This window comes from Manis javanica, chromosome 7 (assembly GCF_040802235.1).
Source record: "Manis javanica isolate MJ-LG chromosome 7, MJ_LKY, whole genome shotgun sequence".
NCBI classification, from domain to species: Eukaryota; Metazoa; Chordata; class Mammalia; order Pholidota; family Manidae; genus Manis; species Manis javanica.
In genome coordinates this window covers 23,792,104-23,815,418 of record NC_133162.1, presented here as the reverse complement: position 1 = coordinate 23,815,418, position 23,315 = coordinate 23,792,104, and the positions used below count along the sequence as shown (strand labels likewise).

At 44.3% G+C, this 23,315-nt stretch overlaps 1 protein-coding gene and 1 long non-coding RNA gene across 2 annotated transcripts in view; both read left to right on the top strand.

Moving 5' to 3' along the window:
- Positions 1-23,315, top strand: part of LOC108383963 (glutathione S-transferase omega-2-like) — a 57,185-nt gene that overhangs the window by 26,385 nt on the left and 7,485 nt on the right. Inside the window, 6 exon segments of the mRNA XM_073240465.1 lie at positions 3,996-4,114; positions 4,117-4,146; positions 4,149-4,256; positions 17,007-17,034; positions 17,141-17,197; positions 18,659-20,736. Coding sequence (XP_073096566.1) covers positions 3,996-4,114; positions 4,117-4,146; positions 4,149-4,256; positions 17,007-17,034; positions 17,141-17,197; positions 18,659-18,818 — 502 coding nt within the window. The 3' untranslated portion in view covers positions 18,819-20,736.
- LOC140850349 (uncharacterized) lies at positions 7,685-13,227 on the top strand. The gene is made up of 3 exons (XR_012133042.1): positions 7,685-8,816; positions 9,684-9,798; positions 10,266-13,227. It is a non-coding gene; the product is annotated as an uncharacterized lncRNA (long non-coding RNA).

Below are 23,315 nucleotides of genomic sequence, written 5' to 3'. Positions count from 1 at the left end.
TGGCCTTATTAAGAAAAGCGAAAACAAAACTAAACCTTTCTCATTTTACAGACGTCTTAGAAATACAGGAGGGAGGGCTTAGAATGGGAAAGAACATATTAACATTACCCTGGTCAATTCTCGTTAAACCCCCTTGAAATACGTGCTGGACTTAAGTGCCCATTCTTAACGGGTTATTGATGTGGAGGTGACCCCCCCCCCCCGAATGCTCTACTAAAGACGGGGTTTTCTTGCCCACTCTTCCTACTCTTTAGGTTTACGAATAACCAGGGTGATGCCTCTCTTGGTTAAGGTACCCTAGCTCTCGGCTCAGATCACGTTCCCTGTGCCCCCCAGAGCTCAGTGGCTCAGTAATTGAATTTGGGGCAGGAGGGGCGCGCTGGAGCGCCGCTGTCTCTGGGCCCTGCGCGGCGGCTGTGAGCGCTGGGCGCTGCGCAGAGCTCAGGAGGCGTGGCTGAGGATGCGAGCAGGACCCTGGGGAAAGGTGAGCCCTGCGGACAGCGGCCTGTGGGTGGGGGGCGCCGCCAGGCTGGGGGATGTTGGCTCTGGAGGGGGTGGACCGGCCTCGGCTCCCTTACCAGCACGGCGGGGAGCAACTTGATGGGCTCCTCCGCCCAAAAGCCACCGGCAAAACTAAAGTGACATACGTCTCTGGGCTTCGGGAAGCGAAGCGCGCGCAGCCGGCTTGGGGTCCCGGGAGGAGGGTGAGCCTATCCAGCCACCGGGCTACATCCCTCCCTCTCCCCTCCCCCGCAGGACGCATACCCGCAGGGCCGGTGCCAGAGGGCCTGATCCGCAGCTACAGCAGGAGGTTCTGCACAGGACGCGCCTTGTCCTCCGGGCCAAAGGCATCAGGTGAGAAGCAGGGGGCCAAATGCCCCACAGGGGCCGTGTAAAATTAGGGGCGCCCTGCTCAGATTCCAAAGGGCTCTCTTTTGCTTTCTTCTGAGGCAAAGCCAATAAATGGTTAGCAAAGTGTTCTTTAGAGGCCTTCCCGAGATAGAGAGCTTTTTCTTAGAGTTGTGTCTGTGCATTAAACTTCTGGGACAACTCAGAATAAACTGAATGATGGTGCTGGTGAGTGGGTTCGGGTTCCCCACCCCATCCCTCCCTTAAAGCTTGTGAAGGAGGGACACAGCTGAGGCCCCAGGCCTTCTCTGACTTCTCCATAGCAGGTACCCCCGCCCACATCTCAGGCACCTTTAGATCAGCTCTGTTCTCTTCATTTTGCTTTCCACCTCCAGCATTTTCTTATTTGTTGATGACTTTCCTCACACTCCAGCCCCACCTCTACACTCACCCCCACCTCACCACCACCCCACCCCCAATGGTAAGGTTTTGAGGTTAAGGACTTTTGTCTCTTTTACTCATGGTCTAGAAGAGAGCCTGGCACATAGTAAGTGCTTAAAAATATTTTTTTAATGAACAAATAGTTACAAACAATGAAATAAAAGGGACTGCTATTGTCAGGTAGCTGCGTCTGGGGAGGTCACTCCCTGTGCACTAGGTGAAACCTCAACCCAGGTGGGGGAGAGGTCTCGGCTCTGACGAAGAAAGACTTCTCGAGCAGGCCAGAGGAGTGTCGGTTAAGAAGTAATTATTAAAGTGAGAGTTAGCAGCAAATGACAGCAGCTGTGCTGGCAGCAGAGCGCAAGGAAGAGCAGAGGGAAGGAAGGGAAGCTCATTGCACTCCTGCTTCTCATAGGGCAGATCCCTCGCCCACTCCTGAAGCCAGGGTCCTCTTGAATCTGCACTGCGTGGGAACTAAGCTCCTACCACCCCAGGATTTGGGGGAGCCGCAGAGCACTGGATGGACTGAGATTATCTTCTGAGAACTTCCCAAAGGCAAAGAAAGAAGACTGGGGGCAGGCTGCTAAAGAGCGTGACTGTACAGCTGCAGTCCGTCCTGATCACCCAGTGATGGGAACTTGCGAGCCCAAATCAGAGATCTCAGCAGCCCTTCCCTGCTTGTCTGAAGTAGGACAGGGAGAGAAGACTAGTGCTTAAGTCTAGAAAATTAAATGAAGTAGTGACACAAGAAAGACATTTACCACTGGAAGACCACAGAAACAAAGTGCAGCAAGAAGTCTTTATTTAGGGCAAAGTACACACTTGAAGAAAGGGGATTATGGCCAACCTCGGAGAGGAGGTGCGGTTAAAGGCTTAGGATTCTGTCTTTTAAGGTTTTCAAAAATGGGGCAAAGAGCTGGAGTGGGGTGAGGGGTAGGCTTTACTTGTTGTCTCATGATGTCTGTCTCTGGTGAGAGACATCATGTCACCATCCCGTCTGTCCTCTAGATATTCTGTCAGCTTAATTTAACACAAGGAATTTCTCGATCATGTTCTCCAAGATAGTGGTTCACCTCAAGCAGTGGAAACATATCATTTAGGACTGCTTGCCCTGCCTTAAGATAGGGTAGGTTATTGGCCAATTACCAGAAAATATGTTAGGAATCTTACCTCCTAACTCCTGGTTTTTAAAATGGAATCTTGGCCTTAAGATGGAGTCCCTGCTCTTCTTACTATGCTACTTATATCTGAGCATTTTCATCATAGGCAGGAAAATTAATCATGATGCTTGTTTCATGTCTCTGCCCTACCTCACTATCAAGAGGTGCCTTGAAGGTTCTGACATAGAAATGGGTATATATCCTTGCAGAAGGAATTTTGCAAGACCAGCTCCTGCAGGGCATTCTGGATTTGGAAGGTAGAGCAACTTCCCTGGAATGGGGACTGTGTAATGCCGCTGGCCTCAAAGCCAGTGGGTTGAGAACGGGTTACTCCAGAGTTTCGGCTCTTGTCTCAGCGAGTCCATCATCAGGGGATAACTTCAGAGTTTCAGATTCATGTCAGAGAAATACAGAGATTTTTATATAAAATTATGTAATTCTGTTGTGTGATGTATATAGCATGTATGCCCAGATTCCTCCCTCTGGCTCAATTCTAGTTGGCCCTAATGTTCTCTATTTGAAGTAACAATCGCTTGATGTTTTACCCAGAATGAGAAATTAATGTAAATATTTCTTTAGGGCAGAGTTTTTCAATGCTTTCACTATTGACATTTTGGGCCAGATAATGCTTTATTATGTGTTGGGGGGTGGGGAGGTTGTTCTGAGTGTTTCTGAATATTTAGCAGTTTCCCTGGTGTCCACCCATTAGGTGGTAGTTGAATCCCCTCTTCCTCCAGTTATCACAACCAAAAACGTTGTATCTCCAGACATTGTTATGTGTCCCTGGGGAATGGGACAAGATCACTCTTAGTTGAGAACCACTTTAGAATTTAAGAAAATTACCTGAGCAAAGGATATACACACTTATTTCCTTTAACCTTTTTCAAACATACGTGAGCACCTCAATAAACTTTGTGGGCTTGAACCTCTAATAATCATCGAGAAGAAGAATTAAACAGTCATTGCCCGCTGATATACTAGGCACTGTCCTAAGCACTTTGTAAGTATTCACTTATTTGATCTTCACAACATGCCAAGAGGTGGATATAACTATTACCCCCATTTTACAGTTAAGGACACTGAGCTCGGGGAGGTTGAGGAATTCAGCCAAGATCACAAGCTAGACTGTCCAGACCCCCGGCGGTTTGATGCCACAATTCATGCCCATAACTGCTAATACTTAACGATATGCTGCGGTGACCTGTTAAAATCAGAGTTGTACTTTTGAGTTCTAAAAGCATGTGAGCTCTGAGTCAGACCTACTGGGCCCCCAGTCTTGGCTCTGCTACTTCCTAGTGGTGATTTGGGGCAGGAGTTTCAACCTCCCAGAGACAGGAATCACAAGGAGCACAGGAGACAAGGCACAGGCAACGTTTAACACACACAACTGTAGGAGGGAAGGCAATGATATGGCTGTGCATTTTTCTTTGTAAAAAGCCTAGATGTTAAAAAACTTACTGCAAATTTAAATTTTATAAATCGATTGCTTCTGCCTGGGTAAGCCTCTCGTTTTTGTTCTGTCTTATTTTCCCTCTGCTTTCTAAGACATGAAGTTATCAACATTAACTTGAGAAACAAGCCTGAATGGTACTACACAAAGCACCCTTTTGGCCAAATTACTGGCCTGGAGAACAGCCAATGTCACCTGATCTATGAATCAGTCATCGCTGTGAGTACCTGGATGACACTTACCCGGGAGGAAGCTGTAGCCCTATGACCCTTATAAGCGAGCTTGCCGAAAGATGTTATTGGAGCTATTCTATAAGGTATATCCAATGTTCAAAACAACTTACACTCTATTTGGATGTCTTTCCTAAATTTCAATCCATTTTTAAAGCTAAACGATTGGTCAAATTGTTTTGTTTTAATACTATGTGCGCCTTAGGAGGATAAGTGGCATAGAATCATAGTAGGTCTATCACCTGGCTTAACTGATAGACACACTTCCATTTCAACTAGCAGTCTCAAGAGGTATGGTTATGGTGTAGTTATGACTGTGTGGCTCGAGAAAGGAACATTGAAAGGGCTGAAAACTGGTAGTGCCTTAATATATCTAAGGGACATATCTAAGGTTTCAGGTAAAAAAATAATGGGGTGTGAAGAAGGTAATGCACAGAAGAGGGTTGCCCTTTATACAGAGCAAGAGTGTCAGCTCTTGGAAAATGTGGAGAAGAAAGACAAGGCGACACCTGTTGATAATGGGAAAAAAATGATGGAGAAATTTAAAAATAGTTTTCTTTGAAAAGAAATAAAAATAACTCAGTGATATTAATAGCTGACATATATTGAGCATTTACGTTGTGCCAAGCACTATCCTTAGTACTTTATAAATGTGAACTCATGTGAGCCTCACTACTGTCCTTTAGGGTGAGTGCTGTGATTGTATCCATTATTCAGATGAGGACACTGAGGCTTAGATAGATTAAGTGCCCCATCTAAGACTGTACAACATGGAAGTAGCTGATAAAGTAAGAAAACTGGAGAACCCCTTTTAAAGGACCTTGTTTTACCAGGGTGCTGTGTTAAGGGGATTCCTGGCAACACAGGGATGCCCCTCAGAGACAGCTGAGGAGCCTGGGTATGGGTGTCAGCCTGTTAAGTTAGGGTGACACAGTTTAGGTTGCATTTTTAGGTGGAGCAGGAATGTGGAGTTCCCTCATACTTCTCCACTGAGAGCTTCTGTCCTTTGATTAGGCCCCACATTTGACCAAGCAGTGGCTGGTAGCATTGAGATGTGGGAGACTGTGTGCTGATCTGAAGCCAGCCCTGCATCAGGAATTCAGCTCTCTTGAAGAGGTACAAAAAGGGGCCCCTCTCCTGGTCAGATATAGTGGAAGAAGTGATGCAGCGTCCCCAGTCTGCTCCCCCAGACACCCACTGCTTTCACGGACTTATTCTTTCTGCCAAACTTTGGTAAGTTTGGCCACTAATCATCTAATTTTAACTTGTGAATGTTTACTCTCCACTAACTGGCTCTGGAATTATTCTTGAAAATCTGGCAAAGAGTTGGGAAGGATATGTGATGAATTTCTTCCTTTCCTGGAGTCACCGCATCTGTTAACCACATATAGAGATCTGCTAAGTATGTCTGTATGGCTTCCTTAGCTTCTGCCAACGGGGCCAAGGTTTGGCTGCTAGGAAAAGAGACCTAACTACTATAAATTTATCTTATAAGGGTTTATTCTCTCACATAAAAGAGCTAGAGGTAGGACAGTTCAGGGCAATTTTGATGACTTCTTCATGAAGTTACCAGGAACTGAGTAATTTTCTTTCTGCTCTGTCATCTTTAGTGCAAGGCTAGTCATCCTCACAGTGACAGGACAGCTGTTGGAACAGCAGCCATCACATCTAAGTTTCAGGTTGCAGAAAGGAGAACAGAAAAGAAAGAAATGGCCAAAGGCCTTGCCCCTTTAGAGGGTTTTGCCAGAAGTCCTACTCAATGACTACTTAAATATCATTGGCCAGGACTTAATTGTGGGGTCATAACTATCTGCAGGAGAGCCTGGGGAAATTACTCTTTCTTCTGGGGACACCCTAAATAAAATCAGGGTACTATAATTAAGAAAGAAGGGGAAAGTAGCTATGGGTGAGCATGGAGCAATCTCTGCTAGCAGATCCTCCATTAACCTGGCAGTAATTGGGCTAGTTAACTCTTACCTCTAGAATAATCTGGAAGGTGGGTCTTTGACTTCCTTCATCTTTGTTCCGGAAACTGATACATTCCTTTTATGGTTGGGTTGTTACTCTGTGGGCAGCCAGACAATGCTGTTATCTCCTTAAGGGAAAGCTGATATTAATACTCTTCCATTTGACTTTTGTCAAGTGGAAACAGATTGAATTATTTATAGTTCCAGCTATCTTGGATTTGTACAGTTGCGACATTTATGGATGATAAACAGTCGTGTGTAGTGAACCTTTGGTCCTGAGACCACAGACTGTGGTCTTGACTCTGGAGGCAGGATGATGTGGTGGAAAGCGTATGAGATCCTCGGCCAGCTTTGCTAGATTCCAGAACCTTGGGCTAGCTTCTAGACCTCTCTCTGCTTGGTTTTCCACATTTATAGAGTGAAGGAGTGTTTTGAAAGGTGTATTTTCTGAGCCTCTAGGTTCTGCAAAGGAATGGCCCAGCAAGGGGAGGTCTGGTGGGTGGTTCAGATCCTGCTTCACCCAGAACAGCCCTGCTTTTAACATCTTGTTTAACATGACATCTAATAAGGTAGTATCTGGGGAAGGAAATTTGAAAGCTCTTATACATAGAGAATTTTTAAGGTCTTTATTTTAAAGATTAGGTGAATTGATTCCATCTTGCCTGGCTAATCTTCTTACAGATAAATGCTGGGCCAGGGAAAGAAGTTTTGAATTAAAACAAAACCCTTTGAATCCAAAGAAAATTGAAAACATATTTTGATCTGTCACTCTCCTTCTCTACATTTGAATGATGGATGAACTCTGTAAATTGCAGATTGCTGCATAAATGTATAATGTGATGGTTCTTTTGTTGGGGCTCTTCCAGGGAAAGCGAACCCATATTTTTGTGCCATGCACTATGCTGCACGTGTTTGCATCCACCATCTCATTTAATCTTCCCAATAACCAGCTCAGGTAAATGGTACTGTGCCTACTTTACAGATGGGAGTAGCCTCTCTCTTCAGGCTTTGAACTAGGTACTATGTACCTAGGGATACAAAAAGTAAGCCAAGCTCTAAGAATACAAAAAGCTTGACTCTGGTCCTAGGACTGCAGAATGCAAAGACATTCACAGAGCTCAAAGCCCCAAGGAGGGAGAGACAGACTGTTACACCCATTTAAAACTATGGTGTACCAAGTACTATGCTGCAGACATAGCTAAGAGAGAGATCTGGCTGTTTGCTGGGTGGGGAATAAGGCCTCTGTTGACTTCTCCAGGATGAAGCAGAGGCACAGAGCAGAAAGACTGGTGTGTCCAGCAAACAATAAGCAGAGAGAGGTTAGTGACCAGGGAGTTATTGGTAACAGGTAAATGTAGAGGTGGACCAGAGTCTGGTGCTAAAGGGCCTTTTCCACTGTGCCAAGGAAATTTGTGCTTTCTACCAAACTTGATGGAGAGTAACGAGGAATTATTAAGCAGGGAATGGCGTGCTCCCTCTTGCTTTTTCAAATGTTCAGCCCAGCAACCTACTGTGTAAAGGTGGGATGAGAGGGGGCAATATGGGGGATGGTGGGGGATTTGGGGGACCACATCAAAGTGAATTGGAGAGGGGATTTGATTGGAAAGATTAACAGGGAGTGAAATGAGCAGGGTCTGCCAAGAGGTTAGCATTGTTGAGGATGGTTTCCAAGTTTCTGCTCAGGAAATGTGATGCTTTTCAGAGGTGGAGGGAGGATCCATTTTGTCCAGTGTGAGGTACCGATTGGCTATTCATGTGGAAATACACTGAGGAAGGAAACCTGGGGGCTGTTCCAGACCTTCAGGAAGGTCCCACTGCCTAAGAGCTTGATTCTTTACAGACCACGATGCCCTTCTTCACACATGCAGCTTGGCAGCAGCAAGCGGGAATATCTCTTTTTGTTGAAGTCAGGGCTAAGTGGGGGAGGCAAAACCACTGAACAGGGCCACAGGATGCATCCATCAGTCATAAGAACAAGAACTGAGACTCAGTGTTTAACCTTTGTGACTGCTGTTTAACCAGAGATATCAGGAATATAACCAATGGTGTGGTGATAAATGTTTAACAACAGACTGAGTAAAAGGGGGAGGGGGGAAGCCCTGATTTATAGCATTCACTGATTTCATGGTGTAAAGACTCCCACTGAAGGCTGGTGCTAACCTACCAATGTGATGTCTGTAAACTCAGAGTTGGGAAGATAACTCTGGAAAAACACTGAGGGAATGAGAATGTGTGCCTTCAGTGACCAAGGCCTTCAGCTTCCAGAGGCCACAGGACCCTTTATAATTCTTGGCATTCACCAAATTCACCTGTGGCACTTGACTTTTCATTTCCATGCAAAGTTTCTCATATCACCAAATTTGATTACATGCCCCTTATGTGTAGCAGTTTGCAAGAAATCAAATTTGCATAAATGATGCATATTATCACCCAGGAGGTTCTGTAGTTAAATATCTTCATGACTCTTATAATCTTAATTTTTAATCTGTCCTTTCTCCTCCCCAAAAAGAATGTATTTTTGCCCAATTAGATTATACTATCTTGGTTATGTTTTGCTATTTTTCTTTCATAAGTTTTATTACTTTTAATAATAAAATTACTTATATATTGTTTAATTGTTTTTCCTTAGATGTCTTCAGGACATGAATGAAAAAAAGTTTATATCTGGCTTAGTGTTCACAGACAATAATTTTCAGTAGTACAGCAGACTATTTACAAGGTAAATTAATTTTATTTTTATTTTTATATATGACAAAAATTTATTTCTCAGTTCTAGAGGCCTGGAAGTCCAAGATCAGGGTGTAGGCATGGTCATGTTCTGGTGAGAGTCCTCTTCCCAGTTCACAGCTGGTACCTTCTTCCTTACATGGTGGAAGGGGTAAGGGAGTCCTCTGGGGTCTTTTTAAAAATTTTATTTTGGTATCATTAATCTACCATTACATGAGGAACATTATGTTTACTAGACTCCCCCCATCACCAAGTTCCCCCCAGATACCCCATTGCAGTCACTGTCCATCAGTGTAGTAAGATGCTGTAGAATCACTACCTGTCCTCTCCCTGCTGTACAGCCCTCCCCGTGCCTCCCCCACATTATGCATGCTAATTGTAATGCCCCCTTTCTCCTCCCCCCAGTCCTTATCCCTCTATTCCCACCCATCCTCCCCAGTCCCTTTCCCTTTGGTAACTATTAGTCCATTCTTGGGTTCTGTGATTCTGCTGCTGTTTTGCTCCTTCAGTTTTCTCTTTGTTCTTATACTCCACATATGAGTGAAATCATTTGGTACTTGTCTTTCTCCCCCTGGCTTATTTCACTGAGCATAATACCCTCAGCTCCACCATGTTGTTGCAAATGGTAGGATTTGTTTTCTTCTTATGGCTGAATAATATTCTATTGTGTACATGTATGCTAAATTAATTTTTTATCAACTACATTTTTATCAACTGAATTCATTGTTACTAGCTATTTTCTATACCAGCTTTATTGGGATATAATTCACATACTATGAAATTTACCCTTTTAAAGGGTCCAATTCACTGGTTTTAAATATGTTCATAGAATTGTTTAACCATCACTATCTTATTTCAGAACATTTCATCATCCTAAAAAGAAAGTCTTAGCAGTCACTCCCATTTCTTCCCAATCCTGCAGCCATGGGCAACCACTAATTTACTTTTCTGTGTCTATGGATTTACCTGTTCTGGTAAGTGGAATCGTACAATGTTATGGAATCATACAATGTTAGCCTTTCATGAGCTTCTTTTACTTAGCGTAGTGTTTTCAAGGGTCATCTTTTATTTCTTTTCATGGCCGAATAGTATTCCATTGAATAGATATATCAATTTTGTTTATCCATTCATTGGTGGATGGACACATGGGTTCCCACTTTTTGACTATTACCAATAATGCTCGTGTGAACATTTGTACACAAGTTTTTGGACATATGTTGCCAATTCTTTTTGATTTGCTAACTATGTTAACTGTCTACCTACATGCTATGTTTAGTTGAAACCACCATTCTTTCACATTAGGGAGCTGATTATTCTCTATTCATGACGGCTAGTTGAGTGGTCTAAATGCTGTTGCTAGTTTGGTAACTTCATTTGTTGTTCAATTCTGACAGCTGCTTTCTAAATAAACTAATACTCTATTTCTTTCAATAACCGTCAGCTCTACCATCTACCATCATGTAAGTAACAGAATAAGAATGATTATTATTTAGAAATTAATTTTACTCTTCTCCCATTATAATGTAATACTTGTTCACTAGAGAGGATTTGGAAAATACAGAAAAATTTAGTAACTAACAGAAAAACATCCATAATCCCACTACTCAGAAATAACTACTGTTGCTTTTTTAGACTTTTTGTTTATTTTCTGTCCTTTTTTACAAAATATATTTTTGTATAGTTGAAATTATACTGTATGTAGAACTTGGTTACCATTGGGATGTAAGGATTTTTCCTGTATTTTTATAAACTCTAGAAATGCTTATATATATACACACATATATATATGTATACATATAAGGGTGTTTATTAGAGCAACATTATTGTGATGGTGACAAGTTATAAACCTTACTGTATATCAGACAGGGAATGGTTAAATTATATTCATCCTGTGGGATTCCAGAGAGCAGTTAAAAATGAATGCGATAGACCTATGTGTTCTGACCTAGAAATATTTACATGAATTACACAGTCATGCAGATGGTGTGAGCCTATTTATATAGAAGAAAACAAGACTATGTATATGCACATGTACATGTAAATAAATGCCTAGAAAAGCGTCTAGAGAGATCCACATCAAACTTCAAATAGTGGATCCTCCTGGGAAAGGGATTAGATTTGGGAAAGGAAAGGAAAGTGGTAAGGGCAGGGATGGGATGGGAGGGTCTTTGCCTTTTATGCCGCTTTCTGTGTTTGAATTTTTTAAAATAACGAGACTGTATTTCTGTATTATATTTGTAATTTTTTAAAAATACAGAAAAATAATCATTCTACATAACTTGCCATGTGTATAAACCATAGTTATTTATCCAGCACACTCATTAGGGGTGCTTATATTATTCCTAGTCATTTACCACTGTGAATGGTGCGGCAGAGAATAACAGCTTCTTCGTATTAAAAAAGCACTTTCTTTATTTTAGAGTATGTGCATAAGCTAGACTTCCAGGAATGGAATTACCAGACCAGAGGGTATGAACCCTTTGGAGGCTTCAGCTGTATGTTGCCAAATTGTTTCACCAAAGACTTGGGCTGTTTGCCCTCCAGCAGCAGTACATGAAAATGCTCTTTGCACTATCTCACTGTTGGGAGATTTCATTAAAAAGTTATTTGCCTGTTTTGGAGAGAAACATAGTTTCTCATTGTTGATTTTAATACATATTCCTTTGGTTGCTGTGCAATAGAAGATTTTCCTCGAAGTATACCATCTCTCTATGTTTATGAAAATGGCCTGTTATCCACCCATCTGTCAAGGACTTAACTGCTTTTCCTTGTTGATTTGTAAAAGTTCCTTTTAAAGAAGTTCCTATATATAAAGGATATTTGCCTGTTTTTTAAAGCACATTTTTGGGTTCTCTTCTGTTTTTCCTTTAAGTTTGGTGTATCTGTGTATCTTTTTTGTACATATAGAAATACAACACTTAAAAATACTGCCCTATAAAGTGTTCCTGTTGTGATTTCTTCCGCAGCTTTTATGCGTGGCAAGTCCTCTCCCCCTTGGGAGATCTGATACTCACTCACCAATCAGTTTAAAGATATTTACGTTACAGGCGTTGCCCTCCTAGCTTTCCCCCTACTGTCCTATAGGCACATTTTGACAAGAGAGTTAAGGCCATTAAATGGATTTCAGCATGGAGTTTTCAGGATGCTCCTTTAATCCCCAAATATTAACAAGTTGCGTTCGAATATTCATAGGGAACTCTGGGTTGTGATTGGTGAGCAGCAGGATAGGTCTTGTGCCGCAGACCCTACTTCTAAGGCTTCTTTCTAGAGAAGAAATGGATTTGTATGGTTTGTTATATATCCTTGGTTTGTTTTACAGGGAATCGGTTCACCGTCGCTACCTCAAGCCTCAGCTATGGATCGGTGTAGCAGGGACCTGTAATTTGAAATCTTGAGAACCTCCCTTTATCTTTTATGAACTCCAAAGAGCCTCCTAGGGGAGCCGCGGCCGGTGAGCCTCACCACAGCTGGCCACAAGGGGGAGCCCCGTGCGCTTCTTCCTTCTGCTGATGCTCTAGCGTGCATCTGCTTTCCGCCCGCAGGGGGAGCCCAAGAGACCCTCCCAGAGGATGAAGGGCCCTTCACCTGGGCTTTACATGTCCAGGGGACAGAAATAGTGTCTCCTCCTCATGCCAGATAGTCCCTCCCTCTTCTTTTGCATGCTCACTCCTTATCCCTTATCACATCCAAAAAAAGCAGGGGTAGGCTCTGTAGTCATTTTTCAGTGAACTGGAGAACAGAACATTTTAAAGATAGATTTTTCTAATAGTCCAGGACATTGAATGGCTTTTCCCACAATATCAATGCTTAAGCCTGAATGCAAGCTGTGTTAATACTTCTAGGAAACCTCAGGGCTAGAAGCTAGAGCCTCATTCCCCTCCCCTGGCGGTGTGTGGCCGTGTGGGGGACGTCGGGGGCCTCCTCTCTAAGCTGTTTTGCCTTGCTTCTTGATACCAAGGACGATGGTCCTGAAAGTGAGGGATTCCACTGTGAGAGCAGCTATTCGACATTAAGAATGGCCATCATTACATGTGGCTAGTGGGTGAAAGAAGGAACTCAAAATTGAGTTTAAAAATGATGCTGGGTATTAACCACTAAGTGGGTGGAGGTATAACAGCAGCTTCCTATTCCATTTTGATGATAAAACACTTAGTAAAGATAAGACATTGGAAATTATGACTGTCAGTTTATTTTACTTCTGACTGTCCTAAAATCTGTCAAGTAGCCTATAGTCTGTAAGCAAAGGCCCTAGTCTGAGAACATGGAGAACTACTTTAGTGAAATTCCCTGAAGACCTTCCTATCAATGGAGTAAAAGAGGAAGCAGAGAATTTGCTAAGCCCTTTTACCACTATTGTGTCTCACCTCCCTGTGAGGTGCTCTGGCAGAGCCCCTCATTGAGAGAAAGGGAGAAAAGCAGACAGAGTTCTCACGGGGAAGCTCAGAGCTGGGCCATCCCTTGGCTGTAGAGCAGCAGAAGCGTTCAGAGTTTGCTGATTGCAAGCTTTTGTCTGATACTTAAATTTAAAGAACAAGCAAAGAATTCACAAGAGCTTTCCGTGATTGAAGTCCTCATGCGTATGTATTTGAAGTTGAGTGACACAAGGGCTGACACTACTCTGGGAATTAAGAGAATGGTGTTTTTGTCTTAGCTCTGGCACGACCAGAGCCCCTTTACGTCCCTGGGACTGAGTTTCCTGCTCCATAAAATGAGTCTCTTGTGCTTCCGTGAGAGAGACAGGGACCAGATACCCAGCATGTTTTCCTCTCCAGTTCAGCTGCCAGGAAGCTCAAGTCAAATTCAAAGCTGTATTTAAGGAATTCTGCAGGACCCTTGGCTTGATGTCTTGATGTTATTTTTCTTCCTGGTTTTGAACTTCTGTTCTTCTATTTTACCTAATCTTAGTACTTTATTACTTTTCATATTTAATATTTTATTGTACATTTTTTTAAATACTGCACTTGTAATCCTTTTGTGTAGTGATCATGGTGTAAGTCAATATAGCAAATGGGAGGGCAGTCATGCTAGATGAGTTCCAGCCGCCCTCCCAGTACTGATGGCCTAGGATTCTAAGGGGATGAGTCAGTTCACAGGTCTGAAAGGTATCAGGTCTACATCGCAGGGAGCTCTCCTACTGAGGGCCCTGAAGACTTTGATAAACCTCTAAGGAGGTCTAACTAGGAAGTCCTCCTACATCCCTGGGATGTGTCTGTAAACAAGCCAGTGCTTTGTGCTGGTTTATAGGAAGACAGCTTTCTTATTGGAGTTTTAGACTTGACCTGTGAGGAATCTGGTAGAGAAATGTCTGTCTTAGGCAGGGCTCTAATCTGCTGTATCAAGAACTTGAAGGAATTTTGATGTCATACTTGGATTTAAGAAAGTCCAGGGGAATGTGAACATGTATCTTGAAAGTGGGAAGAGGCTGGCAGAAGATAAGTAATGCTTCATCCATTTCATCCATATGCTACTCTTGACTTTATTGTACCATTTGTGCCATGAAGGCCAATCATAAGCTGGAAGTATATATTTCAAAGCCAGTGATAAAAGTTTGAGTAATTACTATCTATTCCTGAACATCAAGAAGGTTTGGGGCTTTCTGGAATCCAGAGAAACTGAACAATTCATTCCTTTACCCTTGTAGGTAAGATTTTATTTATACATGACTGAAAATAGCCTTTGGTTTGAATTTTCGTTAGCCAGATTCTGCTGTTTTAGTACCATCCTGTTAGTTTCTTCAAACAAAGTGATGCCATAGTAATTTTTTCAGACGTCCAGGACACTAGTTGGGGGGAGTTCACCTATGCCATACTGGGATATAATGAAGTCTTAGACCTTAGGACAACAAGATTTGCTTTCTTTTCCTCAGAGAAGGGTGGTGGGTGGGGGACACCATTGATCTTTCTGTCAGGGATGGATTTGCTTCTGCAGACTTGCTTTCTCGGGTCTCCATGCCTTCTCCTCATGAGAGCTCACATTCATTCATGCGCGACTATGCCACTCCTCACCATAACCTCTGAGGTTGGCACTAACACTGCCACCACTTCACAGATGAGAAAATTGAGGGTTGGTGGAGGAAGCGGGTAAGTTGCCCTCGGTTCCATGTTGAATGGAGCCCAGCATGGGGCCGGGTCTGCGGGTTCCAGAGCTCACCTTCTTAACTGCAATCCTACACTGCATGATACAGTGCACAAGCTGGTCAAGCCTGAGTGATAAAGATAGGAACATAGAAACCTAGATAAAGGGCTTGTGCTGCTCTAATCTCAGCCAGTCATGTAGGAATCTAGATCTATAGCTATAGGGGAGTCCTTAGTAGATTATGAGCTATACGGGATAAAGAGAATCCTTTGCTTGATTTAACTAAGTACTTGGCACCATACTTTTCTCTTTGGGAAGATCTGTCCCAACCATAACTTCTGCTAAGCACTTTTTCTTTTAAAATTTTCAGTCTTTGGCTATCTATAAATGTATGTTTTCCTTTTATTTATTTTTTAAAATTTTTTATTAAGGTATGATTGATATACACTCTTATGAAGGTTTCACATGAAAAAGACTCCACCCATACCCTAATGCAGTCACTGTCCATCAGTGCAGCAAGATGCCACGGATCCACTATGTGCCTTCTCTTTGCTACACTGTTCTCCCTGTGGTCCCCCACACCATGTGTACTAAACATACTACCCCTCAATTCCCTTCTCCCTCCCTCCCCATCCGCCCTCCCACACCCCTCCCCTTTGGTAACCACTAGTTCATTCTTGGAGTCTCTGAGTCTGCTGATATTTTGTTCCTTCAGTTTTGCTTCATTGTTATACTCTACAAATGAGGAAAATCATTTGGCACTTGTCTTTCTCCACCTGGCTTATTTCACTGAGCATAATGTCCTTCAGCTCCATCCATGTTGTTGCAAATGTTAGGATTTGTTTCTTTCTTATGGTTGAATAGTATTCCATTGTGTGTATGTACCACATCTTCTTTATACATTCATCTACTGATGGACACTTAGGTTGCTTCCATATCTTGGCTATTGTAAAAAAGTGCTGTGATGAACATAGGGGTGCATATGTCCTTTTGAATCTGGGAAGTTGTTTTCTTTGGTTAAATTTGAAGGAGTGAAATTCCTGGTTCAAATGGTATTTCTATTTTTAGTGTTTTGAGGAACCTCCATACTGCTTTCCACAATGGTTCAACTAGTTTACATTCCCACCAGCAGCGTAGGAGGGTTCCCCTTTCTCCACATCCTCACCAGCATTTGTTGTTCTTAGTCTTTTCGATGCTGGTGATCCTAACTGGTGTGAGGTGATATCTCATTGTGGTTTTAATTTGCATTTCCCTGATGATTAGTGATGTGGAGCATCTTTTCATGTGTCTGTTGGCCATCTGAATTTCTTTGGAGAACTGTCTCTTCATATCCTCTACCCATTTGTTAACCAGTTTATTTGCTTTTTGGGTGTTGAGGTGTGTAAGTTCTTTATATATTTTGGATGTAAACCCCTTGTTGGATATGTCATTTACAAATATATTCTCCCATACTGTAGGATGCCTTTTTGTTCTGTTGATGGTGTCTTTTGCTGTACAGAAATGTATCTGTTTTCTTTACAGTTCATCTATTGGTGTTGATTTGTCCTGTTTGGGAATAAGAAATTTGTTCTAATGCAAAAAAGTTGATAGCGTTGAGTGGCCAACAAGTGTGAAGTTGAAAGAGCTCAAATAAAAAAAGAAAGTATGATAGACAGTGTTGGAATTTGAGGGAGCCCATTAAATAGCACTGCTCTTTCCTGCTTTAGTTTGAATCAGTTGAGAACTCAGGCAAAAGAGGGAGCATGTGGAGACTGTGGTATCCCCTTTATTACAGAGGAACTGGATCCCGGAGAAGGGGTATCACAATTGCAACAGGTGGGCTTCCTTATGTGGCCTCCATCCTCCCAGTGATGGGCAGTGCTGGCCTGAGGCAGGACATACCCCCTGTAGGGACTGAGCTCCTCCATGGAAAGCTTAGCAGGTGGAGGAAACTCTCCTAGACTAAGAGCGAGGGGCTGCAGTCTCTTCCAAATTCTCTGATCCAGTATGGAAAGGAGAGAGGGGCTGAGTGTGGCATGGAGGATGACCCCCCAAAAAGGTGGAGGAGACCTCAGGAAAAGGGAAGAAACATGCATCTAACAAATCAGAAGGAGACTGAAAGCCTTAGCTCCCTCTTTGGGCTTAATTCAATATTTGTATTTAGCACTTATAAATATGTCAGCAGGTAGGTAAATTAACTGCTTTTGTTCTGTTTGAACTTTTAGATTCTTAGCTATCAGAACACCATCTTCTTTGGTGGAGACTGCATATCCTCTTTTGGCCCTGGTTTGAACGGCTGGATATAAATGGAATAGCTGAGTAAGACATTTAACTGTGTGGTCATGACGTCCTGGGGGGGCACTGGGTACCAGTGGTTGTCTATGTGCCATTTCTCTTCCTTTAGACATGTTTCACCATGAAGGTGAAACACAGTCAGGTTCAAAACTATGTGTTTCCTTGTTCAGAATGTGTCTGTGCTTTTCTATCACTAACTGTAGACCCAAATTTTACCCATATTCCTGCTGATCAGACCCTGTATCCCAAAGGCTCCCCCAGTGCCTCAGAGCCCTCTCTCCTCTCCAGCCCTTCCAGCACAGGCCGGTGCTGGGGGTAGATGGAATGTCTTGGTCACGGGGCTTTGGTGGCTTGTCTGCAGCTGCCTCGGTGGCCCTGGACCTTGTCCTGATGAGTCACCTAGCAGACAGTATGCACCTTACTCATGCCTTATTTCCCTGAGGAATCTTCCCCAGATGGGAATACCCTTAAAAAAGTAAACCATTTAAAAAATAATACATGCTTGATGTTAAAACATACAACCAAAATGGCTGGCCACATTTCCAGCCATGCAAGTGCAGAGATGTTTTGAGTAGAAAACATTGCCTGGAAGACTTGGGAAGCCTGTGTATGGTCCCTGAGCAGAACTGGGGCTTTGTTCCCACGGTGCTCTGAGAAGCTGGGCTTGTGCCAGAACCCGCTGTCATCTCAGCCAATCATGTGCAGGTGCCAGACAATTCTGGAGTGTGAGGATCTGGGCCTGCCGAGGCAGGGCTGCATGTGTACGTGCACAGGGCACAGGCCTGAGGCCCTGCTGGAGTCCTCTCCTGAACCTCCCACTTCAGCTGTCTCTGAGGAAAGGTCACATGTAACATTTGGGTATTTGAACTATGCCTCAACATAAACATTACAAAAACCTGTCTCCTGTGGGGACAGTGTTGAGCCACAGACTAGCCGCTCTCACCTCTGCTCCTGGGCTCCCCTCACCAGTGGATCTATCTTGAGCATGTCACTTTTCATATCCTACACCTAAATTTCTTGATCCATTTTGGGAAGGACCTTGTCAGCTCCATTATTTCGAGTTTTAATGATTGTCATATTTATTTTTAAAACGTGTCTTGGGAAACAACCTGTCTATTTTTTTCAAACCCCCTAGAGGACAATCTAAGAGTGACAGAAGACTGTTTCTTGCAGGAGGTTGTCTTGTTGGTAAAACAGTGACGCATAGACACCTTATTTACCCAGAGCAATCAGTTCATGAGCATTTTAACTGTATTATTAAAAGCAGCCACTTCTATGGTTCAAAGGCATACACAAAAGCTACTCCAAAAGTTAGATTTTCCTTTAGTAAATGATCAATGCTCAGTTGATAATAGTGTAACTAAGATAACTTTATTGCTCCAATAAGCCCATTTTGTGTGTCTTGTAAGTCTAAAGAGCCACGCATGCTGCCTTTCCTGATGCCTTCCCTTTCAGGCGAGCTAACGCTTGTTTCCTGTCCTGCAGCTGCGTGAACCACACCCCTGCTCTGAGGCTCTGGATAGCAGCCATGAAGCAGGACCCTGCAGTGTGTGCTCTTCTCACAGATAAGAGCATGTTCCTAGGCTTCTTGAATCTCTGTTTTAAGAACTATCCTGATGCCTTTGACTATGGGCTAAGTTGCTGAGCCCCATGGTCCACCCCTTCACTATCCAGAATTCCCAAGCCCATCATGATTCTGCCTTAGAAATTGCTTTGGTGGGTCAGTCCATCTCTGTTCACTTTCTTTGAGGTTCCCAATAAACACGGACACAGAAAGTGTATTCTTTCTGAGAGTCATTTGTATGACTCCTCTAGCCCATAGCTCCCCGTGGGTCTCAAGAAATCTCTAGTACCCAGTCCTAATGTCCAGGTGCATTGTGGGAGCCTGTTACCTCCCAGCTCTGTGGCCTTTGGCCCAGTTTGACCTCCATTATTGCTGCTGATGCTGGTTTGGGCTTCAAGGCTTACCCGTCACTGATGTTAGTCATTACAGATTAGCATCTTCCACACTTTCCCTGGTGAGAGGAAGAAGAAAACACTCCAAGTCCGAATACCCTCTGTCTGGCAGACAAAAGCTGCAGTCCGCACGGGCATGCATGAGTATCATTTTTGCTCTCAGTTTGGCTGTGAGCCTGGGAGACACTGAGGGGCCCATGACTGAAAGAATTCCAAAGCAGGAAATGAAACACCCGCTCCTCCCTGGACTAACTACGCCCGCATTTCACTGGTGCTGTCAAGGCCCAGGAGGGCTCATAAAAAGCCCCACAGTCCACATCCTGCCTTTAAAAACCATACACCCCAAAACCAGTCACAGGCAAAGGTCACTGTTGCATTTGCGTCACACACTCTTTCAGTTTGTCCCAAAACATGCCTCTGGGTGCCTGTTGTGTATCAAGCTTTGGGCCATGTGGAGGATAAAGGTGACAAAGGGACAAAAATACAGGAGCCCTTGTGTCTCCACTCATTCTGGTCAAAGTTTTAAGCTTAGTGTTTGGAGCTGCTTTTCTTGCAGTGGGAATGCTTGTCTCCACTGACACAGGACCACTACTGGCCCAGCCCGGTGGTACTCACCACTGAAGGTACCCAAAGCCCAGAAGGATGGCCAGGTGAGCCGGCAGGTGCCCTGAGCAGGGGGCTTCTGTTACTTACCTATGAGGGGTGGGATGGGCCTGTCTGTCCAATGCCGTTTTATCTCAGGGACTAGGGATCAGCTGGTGGTCATTTCAGCTTTGTTCGTGCCTCATCCCTTCCCAGCCTCGCAGCCCTGCTGGGAGACCAGGTGGGGTGGGAGCGGTGTTCTGACTCAGCAGTGCCCACTGAAGACTGTCTGCTGCCCCTGCTCTGACTCAGCCCAAACCAGCCCTGTTTCTCCCCACACCTCAGCTCAGCCCAGCCATCTGCTGCCTGGGAGGACTTGACTCATGTAAATAGTGACCAGGGTGACTGTGCCAGCTGGACAGAGGCAAGCCTGCTTGGTGAAGTGGCCTGGTTTGCCGGACAGGTGTGGGGTGACAGGGGCAGTCTGCCATGCCATCTGCTGAGGATGGGGTCCCCTGTTTGCCAGATGGGGTTCCCTGTTTGCCAGATGGGGTGCCTGAGCCACTGCAGAGTCTGCAAGTCCCATTTTCCTGGGATCTTTGCTCGGCTTCTGCAGCCTCTCCTAAGACTTGGGGACGGATCAGTCTGTGGGTGTAAATCCTGAGTGCTGGCGAGTGTTTGGCATGGCACCAAAACTGCTGTTGACATGATAATGGCCTGTCTTTGGACATCCAAAAACCAAAGATGATCTCTTTTGAGGCCCATATACTAATTTAGAAAATTTGAAGAACCAGGAAATAAAGGATGGAGAAAAGTGCTCATGGGGAAAGCTTGCAGGGTGGAGGCCCACAGCCCAGTTTGGGGTTGAATGCCTTTTGGTAATGCGTGCTCTGCAGTTTTCCAGGGTCACCAGCACTGCCTTCCTCTTCTTCCTTCTCATTCCTTTATGTCACCTGTTTGACCCACGGAGGAATCAGTTGTCAACGTCTGGATGAAACTGGAAGGATTTAGCCTGGAGAAAAAAGGTAGTTAAAAATGCTCCATGAGGAGTCTTAAAAATACCACTTATTTTACTGGGGTGGAGGTTGGGAGATGGGGAGTGCTGTTGTGCAGAAATAATGCATGGGGTTAAAAAAAAAAAACAACAGTGAAAAAAATTAGGAAGTCTTGCATCATCTCATGTCCCAGAGATAACCTCTTCTAACAGTTGGTGTGTATCTTACAAATGCATGTTAAACTTAAATATACTTAACTGTGAAAGCTGTCCTCTATGTCCTGCAGACTGGAAAAAGAAAAATAGTTTAAACCACATGGTTTGAAAGAGCCTCAGTCAGAGATAATAACACCAGAACTGACAGACAGAGGAGATCACATGGTGCTCCCTTCCTTAGAGTTTCTGAACTGGAGCCCATCTGGACTGAGTGTAGCTATATCCTGATACGGTGGGGGGTGGGGTGGAAGTGGCTGGCACAGCTGGCAGGGGCAGGGGCCTGGGGAGGTGGTGGCTAAATGTTACTTGAAATCCTTCTAGCTCTGGATTTCTCTGATCTCAGAAAACAGAGTGGGTTGAACTAGAAGGTACCAGCTGGGGTGTTCTCATGCTGCAGGAGCTGCCTGCCTTGCAGCTTTAGTGGTGGGCAGGGGCAGGTGTCTCTCCCTTGATTTCTCATCTTCATGACTTGCCTGGTCCACAGTTCCATTGTCAAGGTCAGTGGCCTTCTTGATGGTGGGGGGAACTGTGCTGCTGTGCCTTGAGAACCCGCCTCAGGCTTATGTCCACCAGGTTCTGTTTTATCAGAAGTCTTCACAAACAAGCAAAGGGGGTTTGCATTGATTAGCCCCCAGCCTCTTTCCCCTCTCACCCACACTGAGCAGTATTCCCAGCCAGGAGACCTAGTTCCCGTTCATCGTCATCTCTGAGTCCCTGGAAGGCTGGATATTTGGTCTTTTCACACATTTTGCTCACATCTGACTTGTTAGAGCCCTCAGGCCTTTGCAAATGCTGTTTCCTCCACACTCATCTTCCTCAGAACAGCCTCCTAGTTTTTTTTCCAATGAGCATTTTTCTCTTGCAAAGTCCAGATAAAAATTCTTCGTGCAAAGAAGTGGTGTACCGTGGTGGATAGAAACAGGGCTGAGTGGTCAGATGTACTGGGTATAAATCCAAGCTATGCTGCTCGTTAAATTATGCAGGCAAGTTGCTTACCCTCTCTGAGCCTCAGTTTTTTGTCTATAAAACAGGACCACCAAGTACCTCTTTCATAAGGTTATTGAAGAATTATGGAGTCATCCATGTAAGGGCCTAGAACCTGCCAGGTAATGCTCAGTGAACAGTAGGAAACCCTGTTATTACAGCAAGGCTTCTACAAATGATCAAGACTTGAACTTTGCATTCATATCCCCATGACTTCGTGGAATGAGGTGTCCTACATTGCACATGGCTTAATTTAGTGTAGTTGTTTTCTGTTGTTTTGTAAGGGTGGGTTTAATCTCAAATGGCCTGTGAGTCCCTGGAAGCCTCCCCATTCCTAGCTCCCAAGCCTAGTTTAATACTGTGAATCCTGTGATCTTGCCATGTTGTTGATGATAAAATAAATACCCTCCCTGTGTGATGGAGGAGTACTCAGAATCTGTTCTCTGCCCTCTCGGAATGTGCTGAAATGAGGGATTTGAAGCTTGTCCCGCCATCAGGCAGACTGGATGCCACATGGAACACACAAGCACCCCGGGGCCGTGCTGCTCACAGAAAGGGCGATTGCACATGTGATCTGGGAGAACTGTGGGATACTCTGCCCAGTCATTTCCGTCCAAGGACCCACCACAACCAGGAATCCCACTGCAGACAGCAAGGATCCCAGCCCCCTTTGTCAGCAGCAGACGGCCTCTCCTCCAGAGGGCATGGCTGAAGAGCAAGTCAGTGCCCAGGTGGGGAGCAAGCTGGAAGGAGCCACTCCGCAGGCCTGTCAGGCAAGGAGAACAAAGCAACGGAGGCAGCCTCTGGCTGTGCAGCCTGCGCAGGGGAGTCTGAGCTGGGGCAGCCCCTCCCAGCAGCACTGGACTGCGGGGCTTTGAAACCAGTTAGATGGAGGTCTGTTAGCAGGAGAAGCCTTTGAAAGACTAGGTTTATGCTTCCAAAGCTGTGGAATATTCAGGTTATGCTTAGGGGTTTAGAAAGTCTCTCACAGTGTGTGCATTTCTGCCATAGGAGTTGACATGCAGGTTCGGCTTCTTGGGGGATGAGTCTGCACTAGCCATCCCTTTTGGGAGAGACCCTAGGCCATTGTCAGCCTTTGGTGGTCCAACTGCTGTCCTGAGACCTTTGGTCCTCTCTCCAGAAATTGGTGAGCAGTGAGGCCTCGGCTGTGTGAGTTATTGCTGGTCAGTTGGGAAGACAGGGCCAAGGTGGCTTGTGAGAAGGGGCAGGAAGTGGATCTTTGCTTTCTGTTTCTATTTTAAATAGTTACCCTGAGAGAAATCTATAGTATCACTGCTGGGTGGTTTATTTATTTATTTATTTTTATTTTGGTATCATTAATCTACAATTACATGAAGAATATTATGTTTACTAGTCTCCCCCTTCACCAAGCCCCCCCACATACCCCTT